The sequence below is a fragment of the Ranitomeya variabilis genome, chromosome 2, assembly GCF_051348905.1.
Source record: "Ranitomeya variabilis isolate aRanVar5 chromosome 2, aRanVar5.hap1, whole genome shotgun sequence".
Classification (NCBI taxonomy): Eukaryota; Metazoa; Chordata; class Amphibia; order Anura; family Dendrobatidae; genus Ranitomeya; species Ranitomeya variabilis.
Window position 1 is genome coordinate 642,753,537 of NC_135233.1, and position 19,860 is coordinate 642,773,396.

Sequence of the window (19,860 nt, forward strand, 5' to 3'; positions counted from 1 at the left end):
CAGCCATCAGTTGCAAGATATTTTGTCAGTGACAAAGTTACTGTGACAATGACAGTAGATACATTTAAAAAACAGATCATAGAGCTTGTTGTAAAGGATAGTGTGCCTATTTCATTATTTTCACGACCAGCTTTTGTGTGTCTGAATGGGGAAATGGCCCGCAAGCTTGGTGTTTCTCTGGAGAGAGAGAGTATTAGAAAATTAGTAATCGAAGAAGCTTTTAAACAAAAGGAAGAACTTAAAAAAAACTCTCAAGGGACGCTTTCTGTTTCTTAAAATGGATGCCTGCACACGTCACAGAGTGAACTATTTTGCCATCAATGTCCGATTTGTTCGTGACAAAAATGAAATAGTTACCAAGACATTGGCAGTAAAAGACTCCAAAGCTCATCACACCAGTGAGTTTCTCCAGGTCTTGGTGGAAAACGTTCTGCAAGACTATGAACTTAAAAAAGAGCAAGTTCTTTCTGTCGTAACTGACAATGCTTCAAATATGATAAGTACTATTAAGCTAATGAATGAGAGTAATGATGGTGACCAGCAGCTAGAAGAACATTCTGGGTCCACAGACACAGAAATGTTTGAAATAGAGGAACACAGTATTGTAACTGAGGAGCAAACTGAAGTTGCTTCAGATTAACAGCAACATGATAGTTTAGATGATCTTGTTGAAACTGTGTCAATACGTTCTTTCATTCATCACATGCGCTGTGTTGTGCATACGCTACAGCTGGCTATAAGAGACAGTCTGCAAGAAGGACATGCTGCTGCACTGATTGGCAAGGTGAGAAAATTGGCTACTGTTGCCAGAACCCCTAAAGTTGACTCAATTTTGAAGAGACGTGCTGGAAAAGGGGCAATTATTGATCAAGCCACACGATGGGGCAGTACTTACTTAATAATTCAGCACTTGGTTGAACTGAAAACCTTTCTTGTAGACATGGCTAACCCTCAACTGACGCTAAATGAAAGTCAGTGGAATCAGGTGACTAAGCTGGAAAAATTGCTAGAGCACCCATTTACAGTGACTAAAAAATTACATGCAGAGGACGTAACTCCAGGTATTTTCTTAAAGGAGTGGAAGAACCTGATGTTTCGCCTGTCCCAAAGAGGAGGGTTAATTGCAAGTGGCATTGCTACATCAATGAAACGGAGAGAGGAGCTACTATTACAAAATAACATTCTTTTGGCAGCTGTTTATGTAGACCCAATGCATCGGATTCTTCTAGATGATCAACAGATAACTAAAGGAAAAGAAGCTCTGTTTGAAATAGCAGTAAGGATGAAAGGGTTGCAGAACAGTCAGGAGGAACAAGAATAATTTGGTCGTCCTGCCACGTCTTCACCCTCATCAACTGATGAAGAATTTAATTTCGAAAAATATTTGGATCACAAGGACCGTGCAAAGCGTACCCGCATAGAAAAAGAGTCATCCCCATCAAAGAACACAGCCAGTACATTTCAGCAGAATTTTTCATGTGCACTAAAAGAAATTGAGAAATTTGGCCGTTCATCAAAAATAACAGTGCAACAAGCGATTCATCTGTATCCTGACATTATCAGAGATGTTGCCCGAGTGGTTACTGCTTTGCTACCAACCCAAGTTAGTGTAGAGAGAATCTCTATTGTGAGACCCATTGGGGACAGTGCTGACAATGTCTGTAAAGCGCTGTGGATTTAATGGTGCTATATAAGTATAATAATAATAACAATAATATTCTAAATGCCTCTAAAGTAATGTAATGCAAATAAAAATGAATGCGATGATAAAGTTAACCCCTTAAGCCTTAATGACCGGGCCAATTTTTACAATTCTGACCACTGTCCCTTTATGAGGTTATAACTCTGGAACACTTCAACGGATCCTGATGATTCTGACATGGTTTTCTCATGACATATTGTACTTCATGGTAGTGGTAAAATTTCTTCGATAAGACTTGCGTTTATTTGTGAAAAAAATAACAGAAATTTGGCAATTTTACAACTTTGAATTTTTATGCCCTTAAATCACAGAGATATGTCACACAAGATACTTAAATAAGTAACATTTCCCACATGTCTACTTTACGTCAGCACAATTTTGTAACCAACATTTTTTTTTTGTTAGGGAGTTAAGGGTTAAAAATTGTCAGGCAATTTCTCATCACATTTGAAGTCATTTTGAGGGGTCTATATGATAGAAAATACCCAAGTGTGACACCATTCTAAAAACTGCACCCCTCAAGGTGCAAAAAACCACATTCAAGAAGTTTATTAACCCTTCAGGTGTTTCACAGGAATTTTTGGAATGTTTAAATAAAAATGAACATTTAACTTTTTTTCACACAAAATATACTTCAGCTCCAATTTGTTTTATTTTACCAATGGTAACAGGAGAAAATGGACCCCAAAAGTTGTTGTACAATTTGTCCTGAGTACGCCGATACCCCATATGTGGATGTAAACCACTGTTTGGGCGCATGGCAGAGCTTGGAAGGGAAGGAGTGCTATTTGACTTTTCAATGCAAAATTGACTGGAATTGAGATGGGACGCCATGTTGCGTTTGGAGAGCCCCTGATGTGGGGGGTTTCAATGTGTAGGCACAAGTGACACCATTTTGGAAATAGACCCCCTAAGGAACTTATCTAGATGTGTGGTGAGCACTTTGACCCACCAAGTGCTTCACAGAAGTTTATAATGCAGAGCCATAAAAATAAAAAAAATCATATTTTTTCACAAAAATGATCTTTTCGCCCCCAATTTTTTATTTTCCCAAGGGTAAGAGCAGAAATTGGATGACAAAAGTTGTTGTGCAATTTGTCCTGAGTACGCCGATACCCCATATGTGGGGGTAAACCACTGTTTGGGCGCATTGCAGAGCTCTGAAGGGAAGGAGCGCCGTTTGACTTTTCAATGCAAAATTGACTGGGATTGAGATGGGACGCCATGTTGCTTTTGGAGAGCCACTGATGTGCCTAAATATTGAAACCCCCCAAATGTGACTCAATTTTGGAAAGTAAACCCCCTAAGGAACTTATCTAGATGTGTTGTGAGAGCTTTGAACCCCCAAGTATTTCACTACAGTTTATAACGCAGAGCCCTGAAAATAAAAAATAATTTTTTTTTCCACAAAAATTATTTTTTTAGCCCCCAGTTCTGTATTTTCCCAAGGGTAAAAGGAGAAATTGGACCCCAAAAGCTGTTGTCCAGTTTGTCCTGAGTACGCTGATACCCCATATGTGGTGGGGAACCACCGTTTGGGCGCATGGCAGAGCTCGGAAGGGAAGGAGCGCCATTTGGAATGCAGACTTAGATGGATTGGTCTGCAGGTGTCACATTGCGTTAGCAGAGCCCCTAATGTACCTAAACAGTAGAAACCCCCCACAAGTGAACCCATATTAGAAACTAGACCCCCAAGGAACTTATCTAGATGTGTTGTGAGAACTTTGAACCCCCAAGTGTTTCACTACAGTTTATAACGCAGAGCCATGAAAATAAATCATTTTTTTTCCACAAAAATGTTTTTTAGCCCCCCAAATTTTTATTTTACCAAGGGTAACAAGAGAAATTGGACCCCAAAAGTTGTTGTCCAATTTGTCCCGAGTACGCTGACACCCCATATGTTGGGGCAAACCCCTGTTTGGGCGCACGGGAGAGTTCGGAAGGTTAGGAGCACGGTTTTTCTTTTTCAACGCAGAATTGGCTGGAATTGAGATCAGACGCCATGTCGCGTTTGGAGAGCCCCTGATGTGCCTAAACAGTGGAAACCCCCAATTCTAACTGAAGCCTTAACCCTACCCCTAACCCTACCCCTAACCTTAGCCCTAACCCTATCCCTAATCCTAACCCTAGCCCTAACCCTAACGGGAAAATGGAAATAAATATATTTTTTTAATTTTATTACCTAAGGGGCGCTGAAGAGGGGTTTGATTTACTATTTATAGAGGGTTTTTTTAGCGGATTTTTATTATTGGCAGCCGTCACACACTAAAAGACGCTTTTTATTGCAAAAAATATTTTTTGCGTCTCCACATTTTGAGAGTTATAATTTTTCCTTATTTTGGTCCACAGAGTCATGTGAAGTCTTGTTTTTTGCAGCACGAGTTGACGTTTTTATTGGTAACATTTTCGGGCACGTGACTTTTTTTAAATCGCTTCTTACTCCGATTGTTGTGAGGCAGAATGACCAAAAACCAGCTGTTCATGAATTTCTTTTTTTTTTTTTTTTTTTTGGGGGGGGGGGGCGTTTATACCGTTCCACGTTTGGTATATTTGATAAAGCAGTTTTATTCTTCGGGTCAGTACGATTACAGCGATACCCCATTTATGTCATTTTTTATGTTTTGGCGCTTTTATACGATAAAAACTATTTTATAGAAAAAATAATTATTTTTGCATCGCTTTATTCTGAGGACTATAACTTATTTTTTCGCTGATGATGCTGTATGGCAGCTCGTTTGTTGCTTGACAAGATGACGTTTTCAGCGGTACCATGGTTTTTTATATCCAGCTTTTTGATCGCGTGTTATTCCATTCTTTGTTCGGCGGTATGATAAGCGTTGTTTTTTTCCTCTTTTTTATTTTTACCGCGTTCACTGAAGGGGTTAACTAGTGGGACAGTTTTATAGGTGAGGTCGTTACGGACACATCGATACTAAATATGTGTACTTTTATTGTTTTTTTATTATTTAGATAAAGAAATGTATTTATGGGAATTTTTTTAATATATTTAGGAATTATTATTATTTATTTTTTTTTACACATGTGAATATTTTTTTTTTTTTACTTTATAACATTGCCCAGGGGGGGGCATCATGTTATAGGGTCAGATCGCTGATCTGACACTTTGCACGGCAAAGCAGGAGCCCGATGTAGCCCCGCAGCCATTTTGGATCCAGGGCCTACAGGGAGGAGACGCTCGGTACAAGGTGAGCACATCGCCTTGTACCGAGGGTCTCAGGGAAGCACGCAGGGAGCCCCCTCCCTGCGCATTGCTTCCCTGTACCGCCAGAACGCTGCGATCATGTTTGATCGCAGTGTGCCGGGGGTTAATATGCCAGGGGCGGTCCGTGACTTCTCCTGGCACATAGTGCCGGATGTCAGCTGACACCCGGCAGCGATTGGCCGCGCTCCCTCCCTCCACCCCCCCCATGAGCGCGGCCGATCGCATATGACGTACCATCCCGTCACTGGGAATTAAGTCCCAGGTCACCTCAAAGGGATAGTACGTCATATGGGATTAAGGGGTTAAACACAAACTTGAAAAAGTACATTCAAATAGAGCGAAGTAACACTGATACATGTAAGGCAAATGGAAGAGGTATAGTCACAATTCAAGGTTAAAAGAATGTCCTTAGGGAAGTTGAAATGGAAGATCTAATGGGTACATCATGGGATCACCACCATCTTTAACCCTATGGAAGGGGATACTGCTGCTATTGTTTATTCGACTGAACAAGGAGTAATGGGGCCATAAAGTGCAGAGCTAGAGGAAAGAGTTTTATAGATAGACTAACCTTCTTCAGGATATGCAGGTTATTCTATAGCAGGGGTCCCCAACCTGTAGCTCGGGAGCCACATGTGGCTCGCGGTCCCATGAATTGTGGCTCGCGAATGTCTGCCAGCTTGATGCATAAGCTCCATGTCTAGCAAACTGGTATGAAGAGCTCATCTCAAAATGGTGAATTTTGTGAGTAGCCCTGCACAGAAGTGCAGATCTGGATGCACATTTACTGATCTTAGGGGTTTAGAGATGTTTTAGGTATGGTACACTAGAAGATGGTACTACATGTTAGAGGACATGCTCAAAGCTGGATGTGACAGTGTGTTGGGAGCCCTTGATGGGAGAATAATGAATGGGGGTATTGTGGGAACCTATGGATCTCAGTTTACTGCTTTGGAGTAATTTCTGTGCAAAAGCTTTGGTTATCATTATACATGTAATGGGGGCTTTGGTTGACACTACTTTGAAGGGGGTGGGAGCTGGATGTGGCTCGTGACCCGCTCTCTAAGCTTAATGTGGCTCTCAAGGTCAGAAAGGTTGAGGACCACTGTTCTATAGTATGAATTCTTCCATTGGATGACTTGTTATAAACTCATTTTGCATATTGAAAAGTTAGTTAAAATTGTATAATTCTCTTCTGAATAATTCATCTAAATTGACACAATTAACAAAACCAAGATGTGTACAGATTAGTGATGAGAGAATGTGCTGGGATAAAGTCTTATCAGAGTATCTTAGGAGTGATCGTATATTATGTTCTCATCCCTGTGGCTGCATGATTTGGGGTTGGTAGGCAATCCCTGCATGTTTTGAAGTTGTCTATTTGTTAGATTCAACACATGCGGGGATTCCCTAACAACCGCAAATCATGCAGCCACAGGGAGGAGAACATAATATACGAGCACTCCTAAGATACTAGGAAAACACCAGAGCATGCTCGGAAAAGTAGTTATCTGAGCACATTCGCTCATTACTAGTAAAGTGACTTATATACAAATGATTATAGAAAAAGAATGACAAATGCGGCAACATGAGATTTTTCTGTTTATTTCCTACAGTCGGCTGTGAACTCTTTATTAAATAGAGTATTCTAAAAAATAAAATGTACATAGTTACATACAAGGCATGAATGCTAAATGAGAAAACAATTTGTATCGGCAGCAAACCCTATGCTGTTCTAAATATGTGAAAGAAAAAAAGAAACAGAATTGTAAGTACGTATGGATTTTTTTTTTTTTTTTTCAATCACCACTATAAATAAGAAACCTGTTGTAAACACGATAGAGGAGCATTGCATTGAAGAAAAACAAGCATAGTGCAAAAATTCTGTAGTCTGGGATTTTCATGCAGATGAAAAACTATAAAACAGAATAAATGACATGTAAAGCTTTAATGCTGTGCAATAAAAAAAAAAAAAAAATTGTAAAAGAAAAAAAAACACAATTATTTTGCGTACATAAGATAGTTCTCTCTTTAACCCCTTAATGACCAGGCCAAATTTCTTACATCTGACCATTGTCACTTTATGTAGCAATAACTCTGGAATGCTTTAACATATCCCATTGATTTGGATATTGTTTTTTCGTGACACATTATACTTTATGATAATGGTATAATCTGTCACCCCTCCGGGAATGCAGTTCCCATAAAAGGGAAGAAGAGGTACGTATTTCTGAAGGAATGCAGAGCACAGTTGTGGGATTCCGGCACCATAACTGATGTGCATGGGAGGAGGCAGGAATTTCTTCCAGGTACCACATGCCCCGGGGCCTGGAAGAAATCAATAGCATAAGGAAGAATATAACATTTCTCCACAACAAGACCATTAATATGAGGCATACAGGAAGGACTAGTGTAACATTTCTATCACCTGTATGCCCATATTAATAGGACATATACGTCCCAGGGGGTGAGATATTCCCTTTAAGTTGATATGTTGTGTGTTTATTAATAAACAATTTTCAAACTTTGAATAATTATCCCTTTAATCCACCACAAAAACATTAATAAATTACATTTCCCTGATGTCCGCTTTACATCAGCGCCATTTGTAAAATGTAGTTTTACTTTATTAACATTTTAAGAGATTTAAAAATGTAGCAGTAATTAAATTTTTTTTCAAGGAAATTTCCAAAACTTATTTTTTTAGGGACCACTTCAGGTTTTTAAATGATTGAGGGTCCTATATATTGGAATCCCCCAAAAGTGATACCATTTTAAAAACCGCACCCCTCAACATATTCAAAATTGCTTTCATGTAGTTTATTAAACCTTCAGGTGCTTTTCAGGAATTATTGCAAAGTGACATGACAGGAATGAAAAAAATGTATTTTTACCACCTTAGGCTACTTTCACATTTCCGTCGGTACGGGGCCATCGCAAAACGTCGGCCCGACGGACGTTGTGCACAACATGGGCAGCGGATGCAGTTTTACGATGCATCCGCTGCCCATTATGCAGTCCGGGGAGGAGGGGGCGGAGTTCCGGCCACGCATGTGCGGTCGGAAATGGCGGATCCGACAGACGAAAAAACGTTACAATGAACGTTTTTTCGTCACGACGGACCTCAAAAACACGACGCATCCGTTGCACGACGGATGCGACGTGTGGCCATCCGTCGCAATCCGTCGTCAATAACAGTCAATGGCAAAAAAACGCATCCTGCAAGCACTTTTGCAGGATCCTTTTTTTACCAAAACGACGGATTGCGACGGATGGCAAAAAACGAAAGTGTGAAAGAGGCCTAAAATGTTTCTAACTTCTGAACAGGCTGATATAGCAGTCAGACTCTAAGGCCATTATTTTGCCGTGAATTGCCATTTATCAGGACCACACAATCAAGACCTCAGGGTGCCGATGGGATTACAGAGGTAGCCCTCACACTCTTAACTATCTACAGTAGATGCTGTAGTGACCACTTACAGCAGTATTTGAGGGGTTAAACTGCTATGGTCGATGCCAACAATTATCATGGCTGATGCAGCAAGTTGTCAGCCGTAGTGTACAGCCGACAGCTGCTGGAATCTCACCTGTTGGAGGATGCTAGTTTCTTATATCGCAGGTCAGTTTTAAGTCGTATTGGTGGTCATTAAGGGGTTAAGTTTGATCATCTAATATTCCATAACATAAACGGGCACTTAGTTTATTTATATTTACAGGGTTGGGCAAGTGAATGATTTCCACTTTAATGGGGTCCTCCCAGAAAATACTGTACATCTATTACCATTTGATAGGAAACCCAACCCAAGGCTCTGTACGTCAAGCACCTGGTACATGTGATTTTCAAAGTCACCGTGGGAAGGTTGGGGGCGGTGAATAGTAATTCTGAACTACAGGGGATTTTGAGCAATTGAAATTTAATATGGATAAATGTAAGGTCATGCACTTGGGCAGAAGAAATAAAATGTATAATTAGGAGTTAAATATTTAGAAAAACACTGGGAAAAACTAAAAAAAAAAACTCAGTGGTATTGGTGGAAGCAAACTCCGCTTTAGTGATCAATGCCAGGCAGCTGCTGCCAAACCAAATACATTCATGGGATACATTAGAAGAGGCGTAAATACTCACAACAAGAACATAGGACCAGATTCAACAAGACTGGCGTTGTTCACACCAGTCTTTATGAGGGGGACGTGACTGAGTCAGAAGCGCCTGACTCACCACAAATCTTACTTCTGTCATGAAATAGATGAGCAGTAGTGATGAGCGAATATACTCCTTACTCAAGACTTCCTGAGCATGCTCGGGGGTCCTCCGAGTATTTTTTAGTGCTCGGAGATTTAGTTTTTCTTGCCGCAGCTGAATGATTTACATCTGTTAGCCAGCATAAGTACATGTGGGGGTTCCCTAGTAAATATTTTGGTTCGTTCTTGGTGTCAATGGGAGCATCGGCATATCTGTGCATCACTTTCCAGTCTAATCTCTACTAATATGCACACAATTATAAGACTTAATGACAAGTAGCAAGGATACCATGTAATATTTTTAGGACTGCAGCAGATAGAAGATCATGATATATTTTCAGAAGTCAATTTTAAATTCTAGAATCTCATTAAGTTTGAGATTTCTTCAGTTCTTCATTTTTTTTTTTCTAAACTTACGAACCATACTAAAAAAAAATAAAAAAAATAAAAAAATTTCCATATACAATCAAACCTAGGTGGCATAACTCATTCTCTTTAAATCTTTGTTTACATGAGGAAGATTTGCCAATGAGGAATCCAAAATCTGCTCAGACGGATGGTCTTCTCGCAGTGTCAAGTATTTTACATTTTCACTGTATGATTATACACAGTGCCTTACGAAACTATTCGGCTCCCTGGAACTTTTCAATCTTTTCCCGCATATCATGCTTCAAACAAAGATACCATGCTTCAACAAAGTATTAAGTTAAAGGGGCCGAATAATATTGCACGCCCCACTTTTCAGCTTTTGAATTTCCACAAAAATTTAAAATAACCAATAAATTTCGTTCAACTTCACAATTGTGTTCCACTTGTTGATTCTTCACCAAAAGTTTACATTTGGTATCTTTATGTTTGAAGCATGATATGTGGGAAAAGGTTGAAAAGTTCCAGGGGGACGAATACTTTCGCAAGGCACTGTATACAGATTTTTTTTTCTTTTGACATGAATTGGGTTTTGAAAAACCAATTTGCTTAAACTGAACGGAAGTGTGATTCAGATTTGTACTGTGGACTCTGCATATAAAATCCGCAGTGAATCCACCCCTGTGCAACCACAACCTTAGGTGTGTGCACTCTTGGCCAACAACAGAAAAGTTTTCTTACAGCCTTCTAATGAAGACTTTACGCAAGAATAATCTTGGTTTTTGAGCAAGTTATTTCAAAATAAACTTTGATTTCTACTGTCTCGAACATGATATTGTAAGAAAGAGAATATTTAATACATACCTTCATAATTACTGCAAAGTTGGGAAAATGTTTGAGAAGTTTTCAAGGTTCCAGTCTTAGACCTGTGAAATGATAGATAAAAAGGAAAATAAAACACTGAATAATAACTACAGCAAAATAACAATGACACGTGAACAACGCTAAATATTTGGTGCTTAGTTATTGTATAAAAATGCCAATGTGAATTTGGAAGAGGCAGAAATATTAAAGAATGCGGTTTCATATGGCTGTCTTCAATTGCAAATTTATTTGCAGTAATCGGCAATCCTGTATTTCTTTACAACTAGTCTGGAAACCTTACTGACAGCGATGTCCAGTGGCTGAGGCTTCGCAAGCAGCTAAATTGCCATGCATAAATCACACATGTGGATCTAAGAAAATATATGGACTAATGCCTTGTTCTATTACCTGTGGCATAATAGGATGTTAGGCAATTTACCTGCAACTATCTCACAAAGTGTATGCGGTGCAAACAATTACTAGTCAAATTTAACTCCAGTACGTACCAATACAGCGACTTGTTGGAGGAGCAGGCGTTTTGATCTTGTACCTACCTAGCTTTTCTTACTATGTCATATTTGGGAAGGGGGCTGAATTTTGTTGAAAACAATACAATAATAAATCTAGACATTTAGCTGTTCAAGTCGGTCTTTGCATGCCAGTTTTACTAGTGCAATACGACAACTTATACTGCAGCCATATGCAACATTTTGCTTTCTATACACGTATCTATAATTTTTTTTTTATTAAATCCTTCTTGCAGTTAGGGCAGGAATGAGACCCAAGTCATTTTTTTTAGTCTAATAATGCATCATGCAAAAGCTTTTCTTGTGAAAAGACACAGTAACAAAAGGGAATTGGCACCAAATAGCACTGATCTCAATTTCATTGAAAATTTATAGAGATTTAAAAAAATATTTTGCAAAGCTGCTTTGTCAACCACACTAGGCAAATGTTAGAGTCATCTCGATGAATATTGTTTATTACTAATAAAGACTGAGAATTCTGGTCATAAAATTCGAACAAGAAATATAATAAAAGCATTATTTAGGTCATATCTATAATTTGCGCATTTGCTACAAAGTAAAAAGGCTGGATTCATAAACCCGTTAATCATGACTGACATATCAATCCTCATTGCGTTCTGTGTAGATCTCTGGCTAAGGGTCACTTTCAACTTTAAGTACTGACAGGAGCTCTAATGCCACTGGCTAGAGCAACAGCTCTGTGCTCATCTTAATATATACTTACCTTGTAATGTCTTCACATCCTGTTCCGTCCAGATGTGTCCGTATCCCAGAATTCCAAGCGGCGAAAGTACACCGACCGCCATATTGAGACACCCAAGTGATGGGTGTCTCAATATGGAAACTACTGGTGGTACCAGCCTCTTGCGCGGTACCACCAGCGGAACACCGTTGCACCACACACACACTGTATGCGCAGTACGCACCACACACTATACACTGTACACAGCCTCTTGCGCGGTACCACGAGCGGAACACAGTCACGAACACGTTGCCGCTGGGATCAGCCAAATGATTCACTGACCGCCGCCATCATTGTACAGCAGGAGTGCATGCGCAGTTCAATGTGACCATCTGTCTGCACAAATATAGCGGCGGTCTGATTTACTGTGCCTGCGCGAATTCCGCACAGGCGCAGTGAATCATTCGGCTGATCCCGGAGGCAGATGCGCGACGTGTCTACAGGCAGTGGAAGCCGGTCACATTAAAGGGGTTTTCCCACGAATGAAGGTTCATTTTAAAAATTGTCTGTGTCTCACCGTGTACGGAGCATAACATATCTCCTGGGCAGGGGAGGAAGCAAAAAGACAATACTGACATTATAGCAGGGGATAACAGAGGATTCATTTTGTCAGGTAAGATATTTCACTGACTGTTTTTAAACAATATTTTCTCTCACAAAATGTATCCTCTGCGATCTCCTGCTGTAATGTCAGTATTGTCTTTTGCTTCCTCCACCGGCCCAGGAGCTGTGGCATGTTCTGTACATGGTCAGACAGAGACAATTTTTAAAATGAACTTTCGTTTGTGGGAAAAAAACCCTTTAAAAAGCAAATATCAATGCCAACATGGCGTACACCAATCACAATGTAAGTAAAGCAGCAAATGCACAACATCGAAGACAATAACGGGCAAATGAGACTCTAGAAGAGCAACAGCATCGCTGGGACAAAAACAATGCATATAAGCGTAGGCGTCAAGCACATGAGTCCCCTGATTGTGTTTTTTTAGTCCTTCTGTGGATACAATGTAAATTAAAGCACCTTTGTCATACATTTTTGTATACATTTTGTCATTACATGTTAATAAAATGTTACCTTTATCTACTTTGCTTTCATTTTAACACAGGGGGAGGGGTCAGTGCACATAGGAAAGAGGACACACGGGGGAGACAGCTCAAACGAGAGAACACATGAGGGAAGAAGACAGCAGAGGTGGGGAGAGAGAGCGCAGACAAGGGGGAGAGAACATGGGGTACACAGGTCAAAGAAGATATGACATGAAAGAAGAAGACAGCAGATGGGGAGAAAGCGCACAGGGGTGAGAGATACAGCACAGGTGTGAGACAGCTCAAACGGGATAGCACGTGAGGGGAGCACACAGCACAGGAAGGAGAAAGACAGTAGAGAAGGGGGTAGCACATGGGGTAGACAAGTCAAAGAAGAGAGCACAGACGGGAGAAGTCAGCACATGAGGAAAGAGAGTGGCTAGGTGGGGAAAGATTCTCAATGCTGCAAAGCCTGCCCCCATTGTGACATTACCGCCCTCCCGATGCGATAGCAGTGGGCTTCCATCTAGTAAAATATATATGCCATTTATGTCGGAGGTGGACACGCGCCTAAGCAATGTGTGAGATTAGGATCAAAAGGTAGGCAAAGCAAACACAGAAAGTGACAGCATATAAAAGGTCGGACTTTCTTTATAGGAGCATCTTGAAATGAAGCAACTTCTACATTAGATAAATCCTACACTAAGCACTAGCCAAACAGTCTACCTTCAGTAAGGGCCACCCCAAGTGGCACAGGAGTCAAAGCGATAGCAAAACGCACATTGGAGTGGTGTGTGGGGGCAGCGGTGTGTCATCTTGGTTGGAATTATGTTATTATTATTATGGATTATTTCCATCTGATAGCTATCTAGGTTTCCTCTGCTGCATGTACAGCCTCATGTTTTGGATTGCACCATGCACTTTTCCAGGCTACTAGTATAAACTAATACCCTCATGATGCATTTATCCCATTGATTTTTAATATTTCTTTTTTCTGCTGTATATTTCATTGTCTTACCTTTTACCTATGTAATTATATAACAAGGCAACATTACTTGCGCTATGCTTCTTTATTGAATTTACATGTTCTTGGTATTTATTTATATACAGCATCTCGCTATGTGCGACGCGTTTTTCCGCTGCGAAAACGCATACACAACACAACCCATGTTAAAAATAATTTAAAAAATAAAAACCGTGATTCTCACCTTCCAGCATTTCCCGCAGCCTTCCCGATGCTCCCAACAACTCCTGTTCCCAGTGATGCCTTGTGAGACAATGACCTGTGAAGAGACCAAGCATCACTGGGAACGGGAGCTGTTGGGAGTATCGCGAAGGCTGTGGGGCACGCCGGAAGGTAAGAATATCATGATTTTTTTATTATTTTTAAAATTATATATTTTACTATTGATGCTGCATAAGCAGCATCAATAGTAAAGAGAGAGCGGGAGAGAGAATTTCCCTGACTGGAAATTTTTCCGCACATGCTCAGTTTCAAAAGAAGGCATTCGTCGCTGAATTCCTGCTTTTGACAGTCAGAGACGGATCCGGCATCCATAGGCTTCAGTTATAGCCTACGACGGACAGACCAGGATCAGTCGCTGGGAGATTTTCCGACGTACACAAAAAAAGTTTCTATGTGCGTTGTCTCCGCCCGACGGACAGCGATTTTACTACGGAAACAGTGCACGACGGATGAAATGGAAGGCCATCCTCACAACCCATCGCTGATACAAGTCTATGAGAAAAAACGGATCCAGCAGAAACATTTGCTGGATCCATTTATTTTTTTTTCCCACAAAATGACCCATTGTGACAGAAAAAGAAAGACGGAAGTGTGGAAGAGGCCTTAGTGACCAATAATACGACTTAACACTGACCTCGGATATAGGTGAACAGCATTCATCAATGCGTAAAAATGCAGCAGCTGTCAGCTCTACACTATTACTGCATCAGGTACGATCAGTGTTGACTTTGACCTTAGCTCATTTTTGGAGAAATTAGCTGATCTGATGACTTATTTACACTATACATAGATTATAAGGGGAAAAACTGTTTTCTAACATCTCATTCGGAAATACAGTAACGGGATCGATGAGTACACATTTTTGTGTGCGTTCTAGAATATGATTCAGCACAAATATGCTCCCTCTTCCCCTCTTCATAGACTGTGAAGAAATATGATGTGAAGCATTTAGTCAGCTGTACCCCGAGACAAGCCTGACATTGAAAGTCCAGATTAAAGTTAACAACATATTTTACAAACTTTATACTTATTATCTGTCCTATCGATTTATGCAAAGATTGTTTTATTTCCATCCTAAATTATGCAGTGCACGATTCCCTATTCTTGCAAGAATTACAATACACCTTTTTTTTTTTTTTACAGGACAAATTTTGAGAGCGAATTTACATAATTACAAAATGTCTAAGAAGCATTTTATGAAGTCAGCTGTATTTGAGCATTTCACAGTGACTCAAGATAAAAACCATTTTGTGTCAGTGTATAAGTGACCCAGATGAAGACAAATGCAGTGATGCCAAAATCAGTGCATGCTCAGGCAGTGATAATGCTCCTTCAAGAGCTTCCAATCTAAAATATACAATGCTGCCACCAGGGTTGGACTGGCCATCTGGCAAATGCCAGAAGAGCCAGTCAGCTCATGACCTGCCTTGTCTGCTACATTGCTAACAGAATCGGTGTTCTCAAGACACCATACTGTTAAGAGTTGTGATGGAGCACCAAGTCGCTGACTCCGTCACTTACCCCAGCAGGCCACGGGTATCATTAGAAATATTGGTCTTGTAGTAAATCTTCCTTTCCTCCATTCAGGGTAATATTAGTAATATATCCCATCTGGTTCTTGGGGACGGGGACAACAAGGGCCTCTGTGATTTCAAGTGCCAGGGCTGAATTTCAGCCCCAGTCCGTACCTGGCTGCCACCCAGAAGTTTACAAAGCTGTGATTGAAAATGATCACAGTAGCACCAAGAAACCAGAGACCAGCACTTCCCACCAAAGGAGGAGGAAAGAGCATCTTAAACATCAGTTTCAAGATATTTTGTAAGTGACCAAGTTACTATAACAATGACAGTAGATGTGTTTAAAAGACAGCTCATCGAGCTTGTTGTGATCCAGGACAGTGTACCATTATTATTTGCATGACCAGCTTTTACAGCTCTTAATGGAGAAATGGCCGGCAAACTTGGTGTTTCTCTGGAAAGAGAAAGTATTAGAAAATTAGTGATTGAAGAAACCCTTAACTAAAAAGGAAGATCTTAAAAAGACTATCAAGAGATGCTTTGTGTTTCTTAAAATGGATGCCTGCAGAAGTCACAGAGTGAACTATTTTGCTATCAACGTTTGATATGTTTGAGACAACAAAAAAATAGTTATGACACTGGCAGTAAAAGATACTAAAGCTCTCACAGCAGTCAGTTTCTCCAGACCTTAGTGGAACAAGTTCTGCAAGATTATGAACTCAAAAAAGAGCAGGTTCTTGCTATTGTAACTGATAATGCTTCAAACATGATAGGTACAATGTAACTGATGAATGAGAATAAGGTGAAGGTGAACAGTAGCTAGAAAAACATTTCACATTCAGTATGTTGGAGATGGAAGGCCACAGTCCTGTTCCCATAACAGAGGAATAAACAGATATTACTACAGAAGAACAGCAAAATGATCCTTTACAATTAGATGATCTTGTTGAAGCTGCTTCACACCTCTTTCCTATTCATCACATGAGCTGTGTTGTGAACACGCTGCAGATGGCAATAAAAGATAGTCTGCAAGAGGGACATGCTGGAACTCTGATTAGCAAACTGAGGAAATTGGCTATTGCTGCCAGAACACCTAAAATTGATTCCTTCTTGAAGAGATATGCTGGAAAAGGGGCAATTGTGGATCAAGCCACTCAGTGGGGCAGCACCTATTTAATGATTGAGCGTTTGCTTGAGCTTAAACCCTTCTTTGTAGATATGGCTAACCCTCTGGAAACACTACATGAAGGTCAATGGACACAGGTGGCTGAACTGAAGGCATTGCTTCATCATCCATTTACAGTGACTAAAAAGTTACAAGCTAAGGATTTACCTCCTGGCATTTTTTATAAAGGAGCGGAAGAACTTGTTTTGCCTATCCCAAAGGGGAGGTTTAACCCCTTCATGACCCAGCCTATTTTGGCCTTAATGACCTTGCCATTTTTTGCAATTCTGACCAGTGTCCCTTTATGAGGTAATAACTCAGGAACGCTTCAACGGATCCTTGCGGTTCTGAGATTGTTTTTTCGTGACATATTGGGCTTCATGTTAGTGGTAAATTTAGGTCGATAATTTCTGAGTTTATTTGTGAAAAAAACGGAAATTTGGTGAAAATTTTGAAAATTTTGCAATTTTCACATTTTGAATTTTTATTCTGTTAAACCAGAGAGTTATGTGACACAAAATAGTTAATAAATAACATTTCCCACATGTCTACTTTACATCAGCACAATTTTGGAAACAAATTTTTTTTTTGCTAGGAAGTTATAAGGGTTAAAATTTGACCAGTGATTTCTCATTTTTACAACAAAATTTACAAAACCATTTTTTTTAGGGACCACCTCACATTTGAAGTCAGTTTGAGGGGTCTATATGGCTGAAAATACCCAAAAGTGACACCATTCTAAAAACTGCACCCCTCAAGGTGCTCAAAACCACATTCAAGAAGTTTATTAACCCTTCAGGTGTTTCAGAGCAGCAGAAGCAACAAATAGGGGAAAAATTAACATTTAACTTTTTAGTCACAAAAATGATCTTTTCGCAACAATTTTTTTATTTTCCCAAGGGTAAAAGGAGAAACTGGACCACGGATGTTGTTGTCCAATTTGTCCTGAGTACGCTGATGCCTCATATGTGGGGGTAAACCACTGTTTGGGCGCACGGCAGGGCTCGGAAGGGAAGGAGCGCCATTTGACTTTTTGAATTAAAAATTGGCTCCAATCTTTAGCGGACACCATGTCGCGTTTGGAGAGCCCCCGTGTGCCTAAACATTGGAGCTCCCCCACAAGTGACCCCATTTTGGAAACTAGACCCCCCAAGGAACGTATCTAGAAGCATAGTGAGCACTTTAAACCCCCAGGTGCTTCACAGAAGTTTATAACGCAGAGCCATGAAAATAAAAAAATATTTTTCTTTCCTCAAAAATGATTTTTAGCCCGGAGTTTTTTATTTTCCCAAGGATAATAGGAGAAATTGGACCCCAAATGTTGTTGTCCAGTTTGTCCTGACTACGATGATACCCCATATGTGGGGGTAAACCACTGTTTGGGCGCACGGCAGGGCTCGGAAGGGAAGGCACGCCATTTGGCTTTTTGAATGGAAAATTAGCTTCAATCATTAGCGGACACCATGTCGCGTTTGGAGAGCCCCTGTGTGCCTAAACATTGGAGCTCCCCCACAAGTGACCCCATTTTGGAAACTAGACCCCCCAAGGAACGTATCTAGAAGCATAGTTAGCACTTTAAACCCCCAGGTGCTTCACAAATTAATCCGTAAAAATGAAAAAGTACTTTTTTTTTCACACAAATTTTCTTTTAGCCTCAATTTTTTCATTTTCACATGGGCAACAGAATAAAATGGATCCTAAAATTTGTTGGGCAATTTCTCCTGAGTACGCCAATACCTCATATGTGGGGGTAAACTACTGTTTGGGCACATGGTAAGGCTCGGAAGGGAAGGAGCGCCATTTGACTTTTTGAATGAAAAATTATCTCCATCGTTAGCGGACACCATGTCAGGTTTGGAGAGCCCCTGTGTGCCTAAACATTGGAGCTCCCCTACAAGTGACCCCATTTTGGAAACTAGACCCCCCAAGGAACTAATCTAGATGTATAGTGAGCACTTAAAACCCCCAGGTGCTTCACAGAAGTTTATAACGCAGAGCCATGAAAATAAAAAAATATTTTTCTTTCCTCAAAAATGATTTTTAGCCCGGAGTTTTTTATTTTCCCAAGGATAATAGGAGAAATTGGACCCCAAATGTTGTTGTCCAGTTTGTCCTGAGTACGATGATACCCCATATGTGGGGGTAAACCACTGTTTGGGCGCACGGCAGGGCTCGGAAGGGAAGGCACGCCATTTGGCTTTTTGAATGGAAAATTAGCTTCAATCATTAGCGGACACCATGTCGCGTTTGGAGAGCCCCTGTGTGCCTAAACATTGGAGCTCCCGCACAAGTGACCCCATATTGGAAACTAGACCTCCCAAGGAACTAATCTAGATGTGTGGTGAGCACTTTGATCCCTCAAGTGCTTCACAGAAGTTTATAACGCAGAGCCATGAAAATAAAAAATTATTTTTCTTTCCTCAAAAATGATTTTTTAACCCACAATTTTTTATTTTCCCAAGGGTAACAGGAGAAATTGGACCCCAAAAGTTGTTGTGCAGTTTCTCCTGAGTACGCTGATACCCCATATGTGGGGGTAAACCACTGTTTTGGCACACGTCGGGGAGCGGAAGGGAAGTAGTGACGTTTTGAAATGCAGACTTTAATGGAATGCTCTGCGGGCGTCACGTTGCATTTGCAGAGCCCCTGATGTGCCTAAACAGTAGGAACTCCCCACAATTGACCCCACTTTGGAAACTAGACCCACAAGGAAACTAATCTAGATGTGTGGTGAGCACTTTGATCCCTCAAGTGCTTCACAGAAGTTTATAACGCAGAGCCGTGAAAATAAAAAATAATTTTTCTTTCCTCAAAAAAGATGTTTTAGCAAGCAATTGTTTATTTTCACAAGGGTAACAGGAGAAATTGGACCCCAATATTTGTTGCTCAGTTTGTTGTGAGTACGCTGATACCTCATATGTGGGGGTAAACCACTGTTTGGGCGCACGTCAGGGATCGGAAGGGAAGTAGTGACATTTGAAATGCAGACTTTGATGGAATGGTCTGCGGGCGTCACGTTGCATTTGCAGAGCCCCTGATGTGCCTAAACAGTAGAAACCACCCCACAAGTGACCCCATTTTGGAAACTAGACCCCAAAAGGATCTTATCTAGATGTGTGGTGAGCACTTTCAACCCCCAAGTGTTTCACATAAGTTTATAACGTAGAGCCGTGAAAATAAAAAATAATTGTTCTTTCCTCAAAATTATGTTTTAGCAAGTAATTTTTTTTTTTTGCAAGG

At 40.4% G+C, this 19,860-nt stretch overlaps 1 protein-coding gene across 1 annotated transcript in view; it reads right to left on the reverse strand.

Annotated features, from left to right (window-relative positions):
* The window catches only part of ARID4B (AT-rich interaction domain 4B), a 367,662-nt gene that overhangs the window by 318,054 nt on the left and 29,748 nt on the right, over window positions 1–19,860 (reverse strand). The window contains exon 2 of the mRNA XM_077289130.1: window positions 10,398–10,459. Coding sequence (XP_077145245.1) covers window positions 10,398–10,403 — 6 coding nt within the window. The 5' untranslated portion in view covers window positions 10,404–10,459. The remainder of the gene's footprint in view (window positions 1–10,397; window positions 10,460–19,860) is intronic.